Source organism: Convolutriloba macropyga, chromosome 9, assembly GCF_964194025.1.
Source record: "Convolutriloba macropyga chromosome 9, txConMacr16.3, whole genome shotgun sequence".
NCBI lineage: Eukaryota > Metazoa > Xenacoelomorpha > Acoela > Convolutidae > Convolutriloba > Convolutriloba macropyga.
The window spans coordinates 40,273,918-40,287,983 of record NC_134476.1 but is presented as its reverse complement, the minus strand read 5'-3'; the positions used below and the strand labels follow the sequence as shown (position 1 = coordinate 40,287,983).

The following is a 14,066-nucleotide window of genomic DNA, read 5'->3' as shown; positions in this document are numbered from 1 at the left end:
GTGTGATACTCTTGAGAAGTTGTACTGTTTGTGCTTGAATGTTGGATCTTTAAGTCTGCCTCTCGCTCCAGTTGGAGTTCGTTGTTGGCTACGTTTATGTCTTGAATGTTGGTTTGTTGCGTTTCTTGTTTGTGCTGTTGGGTTTCTGTTTGAGTGTTATTTTTGTGCTGGGGTTTTGTTTCTGTCATGAGTGTGTACTTGTTTGTGTTCTGTGTGCTGTGCTTTGGTGTTGGTATGATCGATATCAGGTTCGCTTGTTCCTTTTGGATTCGTTCTCCTTCGTATTCGATAGCTTTCATTGCTTCTTGGTTGTGATTGGAGTAGTCAGGACATAGGTATACTACTTGTGGGTAGTTGTGTTTGGCAGTATCTCCGTTCAGTGCTTGAATCTTTTCGACCGTTTTCTCGATTTTAGGTGTTGAGTTACAAAATTTTTGTCGTCGATAGCTTGGTATACAATGTTTTCTTGTTCGTTACCAATGCGTGGACTGTCTGGTGACGTTATCATAAAGGCGTAGAGATCGCTCGTTGTCAGGATTTTCTGGGGACTGTTGGTATCGCTGTCGATGTTGTATGCCACTGTTTTTTCCAATTGGGGAATTGCTTCAAGGTCCATTTGTATGAATGATCTTTTTGCAATGAATTCCTTGTTGTTTTCGAGTGCTATAAGTTTAGAACATTGTTCAAATGTCTCCCCTGAGCTCGTTTTTGGAGTGCGTGGTCTTTTTGGGCGTTGTAGGAGTTTTCTTTCTTTGTTGACAATTTTGGTTTTGAGATGCTACATTGCGTACTTTGTCAAGACTGCACTTGGTTACCTTCTTTCCAGTTCGTAGGTTCCTTGTGTTGGGTTTTTGTAGCTTTGTTTCTCCAATTGGTAGTGGGTTGGTTGCGGCTTTTAGTTGTTTCGCTTTTTCTAAACAGAACTTTCTTTTTTTCTTGGTTTCTTTAATATTCACCTATTGTTTTGCACGCTACCATATGGATTAATCTTGGTTTTTGTGATTCTCTTGGTGTTTCTGGAATTGGTTTTTGTTCGGTTCCCATTGCTAGATCATTCTCTCTTATTACTGTGTTTTTTCTAAGTGGTGTGTCTATTGTCATAGTGTGTGGTGAGTATCCCGTGATGGTGCCGTCAGGTGTGATATTCCATTGTGGTGCAAATGTGTGTCGTGGTTCTTTTGTTTTTCGTTCTAGTGATTTTTGTGCTACAATTTTGCGTGTTTTTATGAATTTTGTTGTTTTTTTCTCCTTAAGTTAAATGTATTTCTGATGAATATATCTTACGTGGGGAATCTTTGTTCTTGGAGGCCGGTATTAGAGGTATGTTTTCAGAGTCGTCGCTGCTGATAACCTCTGGTTGAACTGAGATACCAGTTGGTTCTTGGGTACTTGTTGTTGGGGATGAGGTTTCATCTCCGTCCCCTTCATTTCGGTACCTGATCTCCAGTTCCTCCTAAGACGCTCCATCTCTTCTCCAAATTTCCTACATAGTGAGAGCGTTTTGTTTGAGGAGTTTCTTGTCTAAGAGGTATTTTGTTAAGTTTTTGTATGTGAGATTGTTGTGTGAGGTTTTTGTTGTGATGTTTGATATTTTGGTGTTTGCTTTTCAGCCGAAGTGTGCTTCAAATGGTGTTGTTTTAGTTGTAGTGTTTGGAATTAGTCTTATGTTTTCGATAATATTTGATAGGCGATTGGCTAGGGTTGTATTCGACCAGTTGGGGTCGATGTCCAGTACCGCTAATCTTCTTTTAATTGTCTGTATTAATCGTTCGACCATGCTGGTGCCTCTGTGATCACCAGCTGGTGCAAGTATTAATTTTAAACTTTTGTTTTTGCAAAATATGTAAAATTCTTTAGCTTTGAAAGCTTGTGCCTGATCACATCTAATGGAGCGGGTTATTCCGTGTAAATTGCAATAGCTTTCTCGAGGTATTCTATTGCTGTGTTTGTATCGCAGTTGTTAAATGTTTCAGCTTGAGGGAATCTTGATAATCAATCGACTGTTATTAGATTGTAGTGGTTTTGGGTGCTATTCTTTAATGGTATTGGGCCAGCGAAATCCATTTGGATTTCCACATTTGGTTCTATTAAACTAGGTAGTGGGCCGATGTTGTTTTTCGGAATGAGGGGTTTTAAGTTTTTACTTTTCTCTAGGCAGTGCTTGCAGCTCTGGGCCTGTGCTACAATCTCGCTGTGTGGATGTGTGGGTACCACACTAACTTTGCCAGTGCGAGCGTTCCCGCTTGGCCTGGGTGCTTAATATGGATTGTTTGTAGGACCATTGGTCGTAATTTTGTAGGAATAACCAAGCGGTTATCGTATATTAAGCAACCAGTTGCTGTTACTGATAAGTCACGGTAAACTTTATGGAATATTGTGTTGACTTTGACAAATATGGAATATTTGTCTCCATTTGGATGCTCTTTTTGTTTGGACCCGTTTTCAATTTTTGATTTTAACGTCAAATGTATTTTTGTTCGGGTTTGAACGTGTTGTGATTGCTATGAGATGTTAATAATTTTGTGTTGCGAAAACTGGTAACGAATAAAGCAACTTAATATTGAGTTTACTATGGCAAAAAGCACTCTCTTTAGTGTGTGTGTTCTGTTTTGCGTGTGTGACGTCATTTTGTTCATTTAGAGTGTTGCTTTATGATTGGTTGTAATTACCAGTTAGTTTGCTTGCTCCAAATGGAGCAATATTTTGTTTTAGTATCGCGTGCTTTATCTCTTGTATTGTGTTTACTACGAATTTTTCGTCGTCTTCATTTGTTGGTGCTGAGGATCGGATGGGTGTCTACTGAGATAATCAGCGAACCCCACGTCTCTTCCGGGAATATGTTCTAATGTAAAGTTAAACGGTAATAGTCTGTCCACCCATCTGGACAATCTTTTTTGGTAATTTTTGTTACCTCTGTTGTTTTTAAGTGCTGATAATAACGCTTGGTGATCTGTTTGTAGTACGAATTTGCTGCCATACAAATAATATTTGAAGTGTACTAGAGCCCAAACTAAGGCCAGTAATTCCAGTTCATTGGTACTGTATCTTTCTTCTAATCTGTTAAGAAACCGACTTGCTTATGCGACTGGTTTCCATGTGGAGCCATGTTTTTGTTCTAAGCATGCGCCTAGTCCTTTTTTACTTGCATCCCTTTTATTCTTATATTTTTGTTATGTCGAAGTGTTTGTTTTCTGTAATGTTTGTTATTTGTTTTTTGATTTTTTCGAATGCGTTTGTATGTTCTTCTTTCCAGTCAAATTTGTTTTGTGTTTTTGTGTTAATTTTTGATAATAGCGGGCGTAGGGGTTCTGACAGTTCTGCTAGTCTTGGATTAAATTAAGTGATGAATACATCCCATAAAGGATCTGAGTTGTTTTTAATGTTTTCGGAGGTTCTTGTTTGTTTATTGATTCGCACTTCTTTTTCGTAGGTGCTATACCAGTTGGTGTTATTTGGACTCCCAACCAAATTATTTCTTTTTTGGCGAATTCACATTTCTGTAATTTTATTGCCAGGTTTTTTTTATCCAGTAGGTACAGTATTTTGTCTATTTCTTTTTCGTGGTCAGCAATAGTACCCTTTGTAATTTTCAAGATGTCGACTAAGAATGCGAATTTATTGTGACAGTTTCTTAACAATACGTCTATGGTTTTTGGAATGTTGCTGGCATATCTGTTAGGCCGTAGAAACCAGTTGGGAATCTATAAGTACCGGTTGCTTTCCCCCAAGCATGTTAAAATTGCAATGTTTTTGAAGATGTGGGTCTAAAGGTGTTTGGCTGTATGCATATTTGAGATCGATTTTGGAAAAATAGATTGTCCCTTGTTCGGTGCTCCTTTCGGAGATGAAATTTGCTACCGCGTCTATCAAGGGGTCTATGCTTTGCATTTGGTATTTTTTTTGTGTATGGCTTCATTTAATTCTTTGGAATCTAATGCTTATTTAATACTTTTGTGTTTTTTGACAGTTATGACTACTGGGCTTATGAAGTATTCATCTGAACATTTTTCTATTCTGGTTATTTCTTTATATTCTATTAATTTTTCTAATTCTTGTTTTACTCATTCCAATAGATGCAATGGTACTCTTCTACCTTTATGTTGTGTTGGAGTGAATTTTCCTTGAATGTTAATTTAGCCATGTGGTTTTTCGATCGGCCTAGGCGTGTACCGAGGTGTGGGTATTTTTTGAATATCCATTTTATTATGTTTTGCTATACTGAGGTGTCTGATAATAGGCCAATGGTCTTATCAGTTGGTTTTGTTGCTGTTAGGTGGATTCCTAGTTGGTGAAAAATGTCTCTGCCCATTACATTTTGTGGGAGTTTGCTCACTAATAAAATGTTGCATTTTGTGGCAGTCCATGATCCCGACTTGAGGGTTAAGTGTAGAACTCCTGTAATTTGTATGTCCTGATTGTTAAAACACTTGTATCTTGTCTTCTCATTGAATGTTGATATTTTAGTCAACGGGTGTTTGCGTACAATATCTTTCGCCTTTGACTCCTGCATGAATGATCTTGGTGATCCGGTATCAGCTATCCAATCTGTCTCTTTGTTACCAAAGTTAGTCTTTAACCAAAATTCTCCTCCTGTCTCTTTGTTCAGTGAAACATTGTTTATTTCTTCAAATGCTGTTGGTCTTATTATGTTTACCGATGACCAGTCTCCCATTAGTTCTTTTATATATAAAGCGGCTTCTGCGTCAACTGTTTCTTCTTCTGCTTCTTCTTCGCTTTGTTGTTGTTCTTTTATGTGTCGTACTCTTCTTGTTTGAGGAATGTTCTGTTGGTATGTGGTGTTTCTGGTGTCTTTTGTGAAATTTGGATTCCTCCGTTCGGGCGTTGGTGCCTTGCATAGTGATGTAAAGTGGCCAATCTTTTTGCATATTTTGCATGTGAAATTTTGGATCTTGCACATTTTAATATAGTTTTTATGAAAGATTGGCCGCACTTGTAGCATGGTTCGATTTTTCCAGTCGCCGGATTTGGTAGTATTGTTTGTTGTAAGTTGCGTTTTGGAGTGGGTGGTCTTGCTCTGTTTCTAATGTATGATACTTGTGACCAACTGGTGTTGTTTGTGTGTGCTTTTAGTATTTATTGTTGATTGGCTTGTCCTCTCTCCTTGTTTATTTCAAAATTCAGAACTTGTTGTGGGGTGCGTACTTCAGATAGCAGATCTTTTTGGATAGATGTATTCGTCATGTTGGAGATAAATAAATCTTTGACCAGATCTTCTTCCAAATCTTTGAATTTGCATAGAGCGCCTGCTTCTCTTATTCTGCTATAAAATGTTTCTAGTGATTCGTGTGATTGTTGCATGGATTTGAAAAATTTGAATCTGTAAAATGTGGTGTTGCGTGGGATTGTGAATGTGATGTTAAGTTCGTGCACCATTTCATGCGTGATGCATTTTTATATTTGTGTAGGTGGGTTTTTCTGATGGTATTTTTTGGCTTCTGCTCCGAGGGATAAAAAACGAGGCTTTTCACCTTTGTGTCTGCCTCGTCCCAAGGTATTCTATCCACGAGTGCACCTTTTCTTTCGATCACATTGCATTCGTTTTCGAAGTCCACATTTCTTCTTTCGTTTCTCTGTTTTCTGTTTCGTGCTTGATCATCTGCCTCTCCTTCAAACTCTTCTTCGTAGGTGGGGAGTGTTGGGGTAGAATATGTCTGTGAGTTGTGGTTTCAGCCTAAGAAGTTTATCTACTTCGATGCTGTCGCGTGCCATAATCGCCATTTTTATTGATGAAAACCACTGTTTCCACTCTCTAGAGGGTGTCGCTCCTGAGTCCCAAAACAGGTTTACTCCTAATGGAGTTTTTGCTGACTGCGCCATGTGAAGAGGGTTATTTGAATATGCCAATTGGCGAATTATTTGTGGGTTTGTGTGTTCAATCCGTGTCTAATGGGTTTGGACCAAACCAATTGGTTGTCCAAGTCCATGATATCTCTTTGCATTCGGTTATGTATAGATCTAGGTCTATCTATAGTATCAGCACCAGCTGGGCTTTGAGATAAAAAACTATTGTTTGCAATAATTTCTATTGGACCACGATGCGACTGAATCATATCGCATTAAATCTCGTCTGCAATTTTCTGAGGTGTTAGTAACACTTTAACATCAAATTTAACAGGTGCCATGAAAAGAGCATTTAGCGCCAGTTGGTAGAGCTATGTGCAGAAATAGTAAATAGATAACATAAGAGATAAGTGTTTATAGATAAGTAGTTTAGAGTCTTTGTTGCGTAATCAGGAATAGGTATTAGTCCTGTATCTCAATTAATATTATTATTGTTATTATTTTTTTATTATTATTATTATTATTATTATTATTATTATTATTATTATTATTATTAGTATTATTATTGTTATTATTACTATAATTATTATTATTATTATTATTATTATTATTTTTATTTTTATTACTATTATTATTTTTATTATTTGTATTATTATTTTTATTATTATTATTATTATTAATACTATTTTTATTATTATTATTATTATTATTATTTTTATTATTTTTAATATTCTCATTATTATTAGTATTATTATTGTTATTATTACTATTATTATTATTATTTTTATTATTATTAATATTATTATTATTATTAATATTATTAGTATTATTATTATTATTTTTATTATTATTATTATTAATATAATTATTGATAATATTAATATTGGTATTATTACTTTTATTATATTTTTTATTTGTATTTTTATTTTTATTATTATTATTATTATTATTATTATTATTACTATTTTTATTATTATTATTATTATTATTATTATTATTATTATTCTCATTATTATTAGTATTATTATTATTATTATTATTATTATTATTATTATTATTATTATTATTATTTTTATTATTATTATTATTATTATTATTATTATTATTATTACTATTATTATTATTATTATTAGTATTATTATTATTATTTTTATTATTATTATTATTATTATTATTATTATTATTATTAATATTATTATTGATAATATTATTATTAGTATTATTATTTTTATTATTATTATTATTATCATTATTGTTATTATTACTATTATTATCATTATTATTATTTTTATTGTTATTATTATTAATATTATTAATATTAATAGTATTTTTATTATTATTGTTGTTTTTTTATTATTATTATTATTAATATTATTATTATTATTATTATTATTATTATTATTATTATTATTATTATTATTATTATTATTATTATTATTATTATTATTATTATTATTATTATTATTATTATTATTATTATTATTATTATTACTATTATTAATATAATATTATTATTGTTATTATTATTTTTATTGTTAAGAGGGGTATTTGAATATGCCAATTGGCGAATTATTTGTGGGTTCAATCCCTGTCTAATGGTGTTGGACCAAACCAATTTGTTCTCAGAGTCTATGATATCTCTTTGCGTTCGGTTATGTATAGATCTAGGTCTATCTATAGTATCAGCACCAGCTGGGCTTTGAGATAAAAAACTATTGTTTGCAATAATTTCTATTGGACCACGATGCGACTGAATCATATCGCATTAAATCTCGTCTGCAATTTTCTGAGGTGTTAGTAACACTTTAACATCAAATTTAACAGGTGCCATGAACAGAGCATTTAGCGCCAGTTGGTAGAGCTATGTGCAGAAATAGTAAATAGATAACATAAGAGATAAGTGTTTATAGATAAGTAGTTTAGAGTCTTTGTTGCGTAATCAGGAATAGGTATTAGTCCTGTATCTCAATTAATATTATTTTTATTATTATTTTTTTTATTATTATTATTATTTTTAGTATTATTAATGTTATTATTATTATTATTATTATTTTTATTTTTATTATTATTATTATTTTTATTATTTGTATTATTATTTTTATTATTGTTATTATTATTATTTATTACTATTTTTATTATTATTATTATTATTATTATTATTATTCTCATTATTATTAGTATTATTATTATTATTATTATTATTATTATTATTATTATTATTATTATTATTATTATTATTAATTATTATTATTATTATTATTATTATTATTATTATTATTATTATCATTATTATTATTGGTATTATTATTGTTATTTTTATTATTATTTTTATTATTATTATTATTATTGTTTTTATTATTATTATTATTATTATTATTATTAAAATTATTATTTTTATTATTATTATTATTATTATTATTATTATTGTTATTATTATTATTATTATCATTATTATTATTATTATTATTATTATTATTATTATTATTATTATTATTATTATTATTATTATTATTATTATTATTATTATTATTATTATTATTATTATTATTATTATTATTATTATTATTATTATTATTATTATTATTATTATTATTATTATTATTATTATTATTATTATTATTATTATTATTATTATTATTATTATTATTATTATTATTATTATTATTATTATTATTATTATTATTATTATTATTATTATTATTATTATTATTATTATTATTATTATTATTATTATTATTATTATTATTATTATTGTTATTCTTAATACTTTAATTAGTATTTCTAATCAGCGTCGTCACGTTTGAGAAACGAAACCTTGAATTTGCATAAGTTAATGAAATGTGGTCAGCAATTTGACCTCTAAAGGATTCACACAAAAATGGGCAAACTTCAAAAAAAAACTGCAAATTTTGAAAAGATTGAGTTAAGTTTATCATGCACAGACGTGAGCCATGTAAACAAATGGGAAGTCCTGAAAAAAAAGTTGAACAATAAATTGAAGGCTATGGAGGACTGGCAAAGAAGGAGCAACATAATAAGCTTTAAAATGAAATTTAAAGAGCAACAAAATGAACTAAAATAAAATTAAGAAATTATGGCAAATGATCTCTGAAACTAAACGAAATGAGGTTAAATGTATTAATGCACCATAAAAATAGGGAACGTAGAATAAACCAGAACCTTGGAAGAAATACAGGTTCTTAGCGCCTCCCTGTCATAATTTCCAAAAAATGCGTCATCTTGCGAAAGGTCATAGAAAGACTGTGGTTTATTAGTTCATGCTTGATAACCATAATTTGGAACAATTTTGAGTTCGGTGCGGACCTTCATCCGTTTTAACGTTTCAGTACTTCGTGACGCAATTGACAAAACCTACGAGTCATTCACAGACCAGATGGTTATGCATGATGGGAGAATATTCAGCCGAATGTCATTTCTCACAGCTAAACTGGCATGTAACATCGATGCTACCAAATTCCCATTCGATACCCAGACATGCCCCATTACTTTGTACCCACCTGGGGGGTATGAAAATGTCTTCTCAGCAGGTTGGAAATGCAACTATTTAGCCATTGGAACAATCAATTCATTCTGTAACAATTTTTGTGTGGTCGTCGGTATATACATGCGGCGTAGAACCTGATAAACACAGCTATAACATAATATCTCACTAGGGCCCGCAAGTAAGTAGGGGTTTCATTCAAACTTTGCGTTATTAAGCCCATAATGTATCTGAATTACGATCTTATGTCACTGAGACGAGATTCAATGCTAAGACAATGTAGGAGCGTTTCCTAGGCACATAAACGGGAGACATTCCCACGTCAATTGGTTTTCAAGAAGAATCACATATTTGTTCTCGTTAGAACTTTATCAAATTCTTGCAATTTGATGATTTTATTGTGGAATACGGAAAAAATACCAGACAATATTCTTCAGTGATTGTTTTGCAGTTTTTGCTAATGTTTTCCAAATGGTTCATTCTAAACAATCTTTGGCAAGAAAGAGTCGAAATAGAGAAACAATAAACAATGATGTTGTCCAGTTAACTACTTACTTGTCTTGTTACAACGTCTGAATGATTTCTAATTGACCACAACGAAGTATTTTTGCTGATCGAAGGCATAATATTGTGTCAATAATTTTGAACGCCACAAAAATCTCATGGATCCTCTTTTTACTAGATGTATCTAGAAGTCCTATGTCTTTTGTAACGCCTGGACTGATAATCGTTTCTATAACGGATGTACTTCTCAAAATTCAAAATTTCAAAAACCATTTTTGTTGGCAACCACATTTAAGAACCTAAAAAACACACACATTGAATTCCCATTATGTTATTAACAACAAACAACTAAATGGGCAGCATAGGTCAAAGTATAAATGAAATAAACTAAATATATTACGGTTTAAATTGAGACAGTGGTACTATGAAAACATAAAACTTTTCCATGATGCCTTGCCGTACGACGAATTATTTGAGTTTTGCTTATATAAATGAAAGAAAAACATTTTAGGATGCTTTTTTAGAGCTATTGGTTTTGCATCCATTTCAATTATATTTTAAAAAAAACTCACGTTAAGAAAATAATTATGAAGGGTTGAGCCGATATTCAGGATAGAGTTTTCTAGTGCAGATGAGTTTATTTTGTGATTGAAGCAGTATTGTTTGGTTCGCTGGCTGTAGCGTAGATTTGATGTTGTTAAGTGCAGTTTTTTGAAAATCGGAAGCTGGTTACTGGTAAATTTCATAAAATAATTTAGTACTTTGTATTCCAAGTAGAGTCAGTAAGACTTCTTTTGTGGTTACGAATCTAAAATCGAAACTGTTTTTAGATGTTCTATGGTTGGTGGTAAAAAAGTTGCAAGCGCTTCCAATGTAATCACCTAATTTAGAAAATTTATAATTGAGCAATTGGGCCATTTTGTAGTTATCAGTAATTACATCATCAAAACATTTTTTGAGGTAGAAGATATTTTGGGAGAACTTAGTAGAGTTTCTTGAGTCGTTTATAATATTCCATTTTGTCTTTTCCGAATCTGCTTGTTTAAAGATGCTCTTTATGAAATAATTGCTCTCTAGTTTAATTTTGGATTTTTCAGTCCGTATGAAGACCGTTTTTAGAGGGGCGTGATAACGGATTGAGGGGCGTGATAACGGATAAGGGACGTGATAAAGTTTAATGGTACCTGTAAGAACCATGAAATTGCACGGTATTGTATATGGTTGCCAAGAAACCATAAACAATATTACTGCTAAACGTTTTAAACATTTTTAAAGAAAGGATTTACCAGGATTGGTTTGAAACTGTTTTTTGAACAATTTAAATTTACCATGTATGGTGGTCATTCATAGGATCATGAACGTTTATGTCCTCGTTATTTGTTGGGCGGAGTTTGATTTCCCTAGATGAATATTAAAAGAAAATCCTGTTTCCGAGGCTTTGATTTCCTTTTTACTTCGTCACGCTTCTTAGAGACAGAAGACTCCAAATGTTTCATAACAATGGGGATGGTGAGAGTGTATTTTGCGTGGATCTCGCCGTTTTCTCGTTGACACATAGACATTTTTGACCGATGCACCCACCAAGCTTCCACCCGTTAGGTTAAAGAAGGGGGTGCTATTCAAAACGTAATAAAAATGTACGACTCTACGAGAAACAAAGTAGTTTATTCGAAGAATTAATGTGCACAGCAACCAGAAAACATCAGTCACGTGCAAAGTGTCGTCTCATTTTGTCACGAAACTAATTTTACCTTAATCTTCTTAGTTCGTTACTTGTTTTTGTTCAGATTTTGCATTCCCAAATCTGGAGCTTGCTTTCTATGAGAAGAATGAGCAGTGGGAACTTCTGACACCAGTGACTACCTACAATGAGACCATACTTCATACTGGCCAACAATACCAGGAATCGCTCATTTCCATCATTTTCCTGCAGATCCTTTAAATCCTTTATTTGAATTTTCATTAAAAACCTGATCATTTTTTAAAATTTTCATTATGTTGAATATCGAATTTTTTGAGTCATGTTCGAAAGTTATCACCCAAACATATCTTATTAGTTCAATTGCGAAAAACGGCCTGATGCTGCAGCATTTGTATACATAGTGCAAGTCAATTAATTTTTTGTTAGTATCTTAATATTTTGCGGTATCAGTTTTTTTCGAAAAAGCTAACTTCTTCCTCCTAATTCTATTATATAATGCATACGCCAGCTTAATTCGTCTATTAACTGTTTTCCCCATAAATGCATTTTTCTGTCTTTCGAATTATATCTTTTTTCACTTTGCAGGGCTTGTCGGTTAAGTTGCGACTAAAACGACGTCACCTATTCTACACAGTATTTGTCGTGTGCCCAAATCTGATCTTATACTCTCTGTCTGGGCTATCATTCCTGCTCCCAACTGACTCTGGTGAAAAAGTGTCCTTCTCAGTGACACTGGTACTGGCACAAATGGTGTCGTTTGGAACGCTGACAAGTATCTTCCCAGCCAGCTCTCTCAACTTCCCACTTTTGGCTTACTTTGTGCTTGTTGTCACTCTACACATGAGTATTCTATGCTTCTGCGCAGTTATGGGTAAGCTTCTTTATGGTACACCTCTGTTTTTCTCCAGAGGTGCCAGAGGTCCAGGCCGACTAGCTGGTGTTGTCACCTGGTCCAAAAACTTTTCCAGGTCTCTCCCATTTAATTGCAATTGTTAGACGACAATTTGGTTAAGGCCCGGGCCGAGGTGTACACCCGTATTCCACCGTTATTAAGCGAGAATAAGGGTGTAAGGCCAATTCCACTCTTAATTAGCAGGGATAAGAGTGTTTTAAGAGTGTAATTTTGAGAAAATTACACTTTTATGTACACTCTTTAATACACCCTTATTACACTTTTAAAAATACACTATAATTTTACTCTTTATTCCACTCTTTACTACACTCTTGAGCGAACTAGGTGAAGAAAATGTAGAACTTAATGAAAAACTTTTGTTAATAGTATTTCGAAAAAGACAAGTTAGAAAGTCTATTTTAGCCCGTTTTGTTGCCCTGATAATGAACTTTTTGAGATTGTGTAGAAATAAAAGCCAATAGTTTGATTTGTATACGGAATTTTAATGAAATCTCCAATTAGGTGAAGAAAATGTCGAACTTCATTAAAAACGTTTGTTAACAACTATTTTAAAAAGACGAGTTGAAAAGTCTATATTAGCCCGTTTTGTAGACCGGTCGAGGTTGAGGATCGAGACTATTTGACTTGTGATCAAATAACTAAGAAACAGCCCCTCAATTTTTTAGAAGCAACTTTTGTGTGTTCTGAAAGGGCAACTTCATGTGAAAGTGATACAAAGAAATAATCAATAGTACAGCTCTCAGTTTAAGCGATGAAAAAATGATCTTGAAATAAACTTACAAATAAAAATATAACCTGATAGCTAAATAAATGCAAGCGCTGAGATATATTTATTACAATATATGAGAGCATGCAATTACTTAACTATCTGACTATCCCGAGGTTTGGACCTTGACTTATGAAAAGACTGGAAGACTCTATTAAGGGGGGTGTTTTAAGGTATATAGTAACTAGGAGGTCGACCGTGTATTTGAGGTAGGGAAATACTCCCAGGTTGAGTTTTTAAGTCTTTTCATAAAGTCGACCTCTGAACTAGGGTAAAATTACCCAGTCGAGCTTCAATTTTTTTTCGTGGGTCGAGCATGGTCTTTTTTCATGGCTCGAGAAATAGCATATCAAAAGACCAAATTTGATCAATTTATCGATGGAGCAAAAATATTTTTACAAGTCTGCTTTTTACAATTCTGGAGTGTTTATTTTGTTGCTGCTTCCATGCAGACTGAAGCAACAAAGCCGCAAGACGAAACAGTATTGTACCCGACCAAATATAAGTTTGAAGTTAGATATTTGGAATGCAACAATTTAAGATCAGCTTTGCAAAATATTGATATTGTAAAAATCATCTTTTTCAGTTGTATCAATCCAAGTTGAGTGGTCTCACTGCGAAATGCCTAAACTAGCTCGAAAGGTGATTTCTTCAAAGCTAGTCTACATTTTGCTATTGAACCCGTACCCTGCACGCGTGGAAAAATCCAAGAGGCAACAACAATGGTCACAAAATACAATCAGTCCCGAAAAAACTCCTGGGCCTGAACTGAGCAAACAACCCTCACCCCTGAAATCCAAAGACAATTGGGAATGTGATGGAAAAGTTGAGCAGCAATGGAAATTTCTATCTTCTGTTGTAGATCGCACAATCCTAT

At 32.6% G+C, this 14,066-nt stretch overlaps 1 protein-coding gene across 1 annotated transcript in view; it reads left to right on the top strand.

Annotated features, from left to right (window-relative positions):
* The window catches only part of LOC142346221 (acetylcholine receptor subunit alpha-like 1), a 53,760-nt gene extending 42,010 nt beyond the window's left edge, over nt 1–11,750 (top strand). Inside the window, exons 2-3 of the mRNA XM_075398736.1 lie at nt 9,150–9,350; nt 11,596–11,750. Of these exons, the coding sequence (XP_075254851.1) occupies nt 9,150–9,350; nt 11,596–11,750 (356 nt within the window). The remainder of the gene's footprint in view (nt 1–9,149; nt 9,351–11,595) is intronic.
* The last annotated feature ends 2,316 nt before the right edge of the window (nt 11,751–14,066 follow it).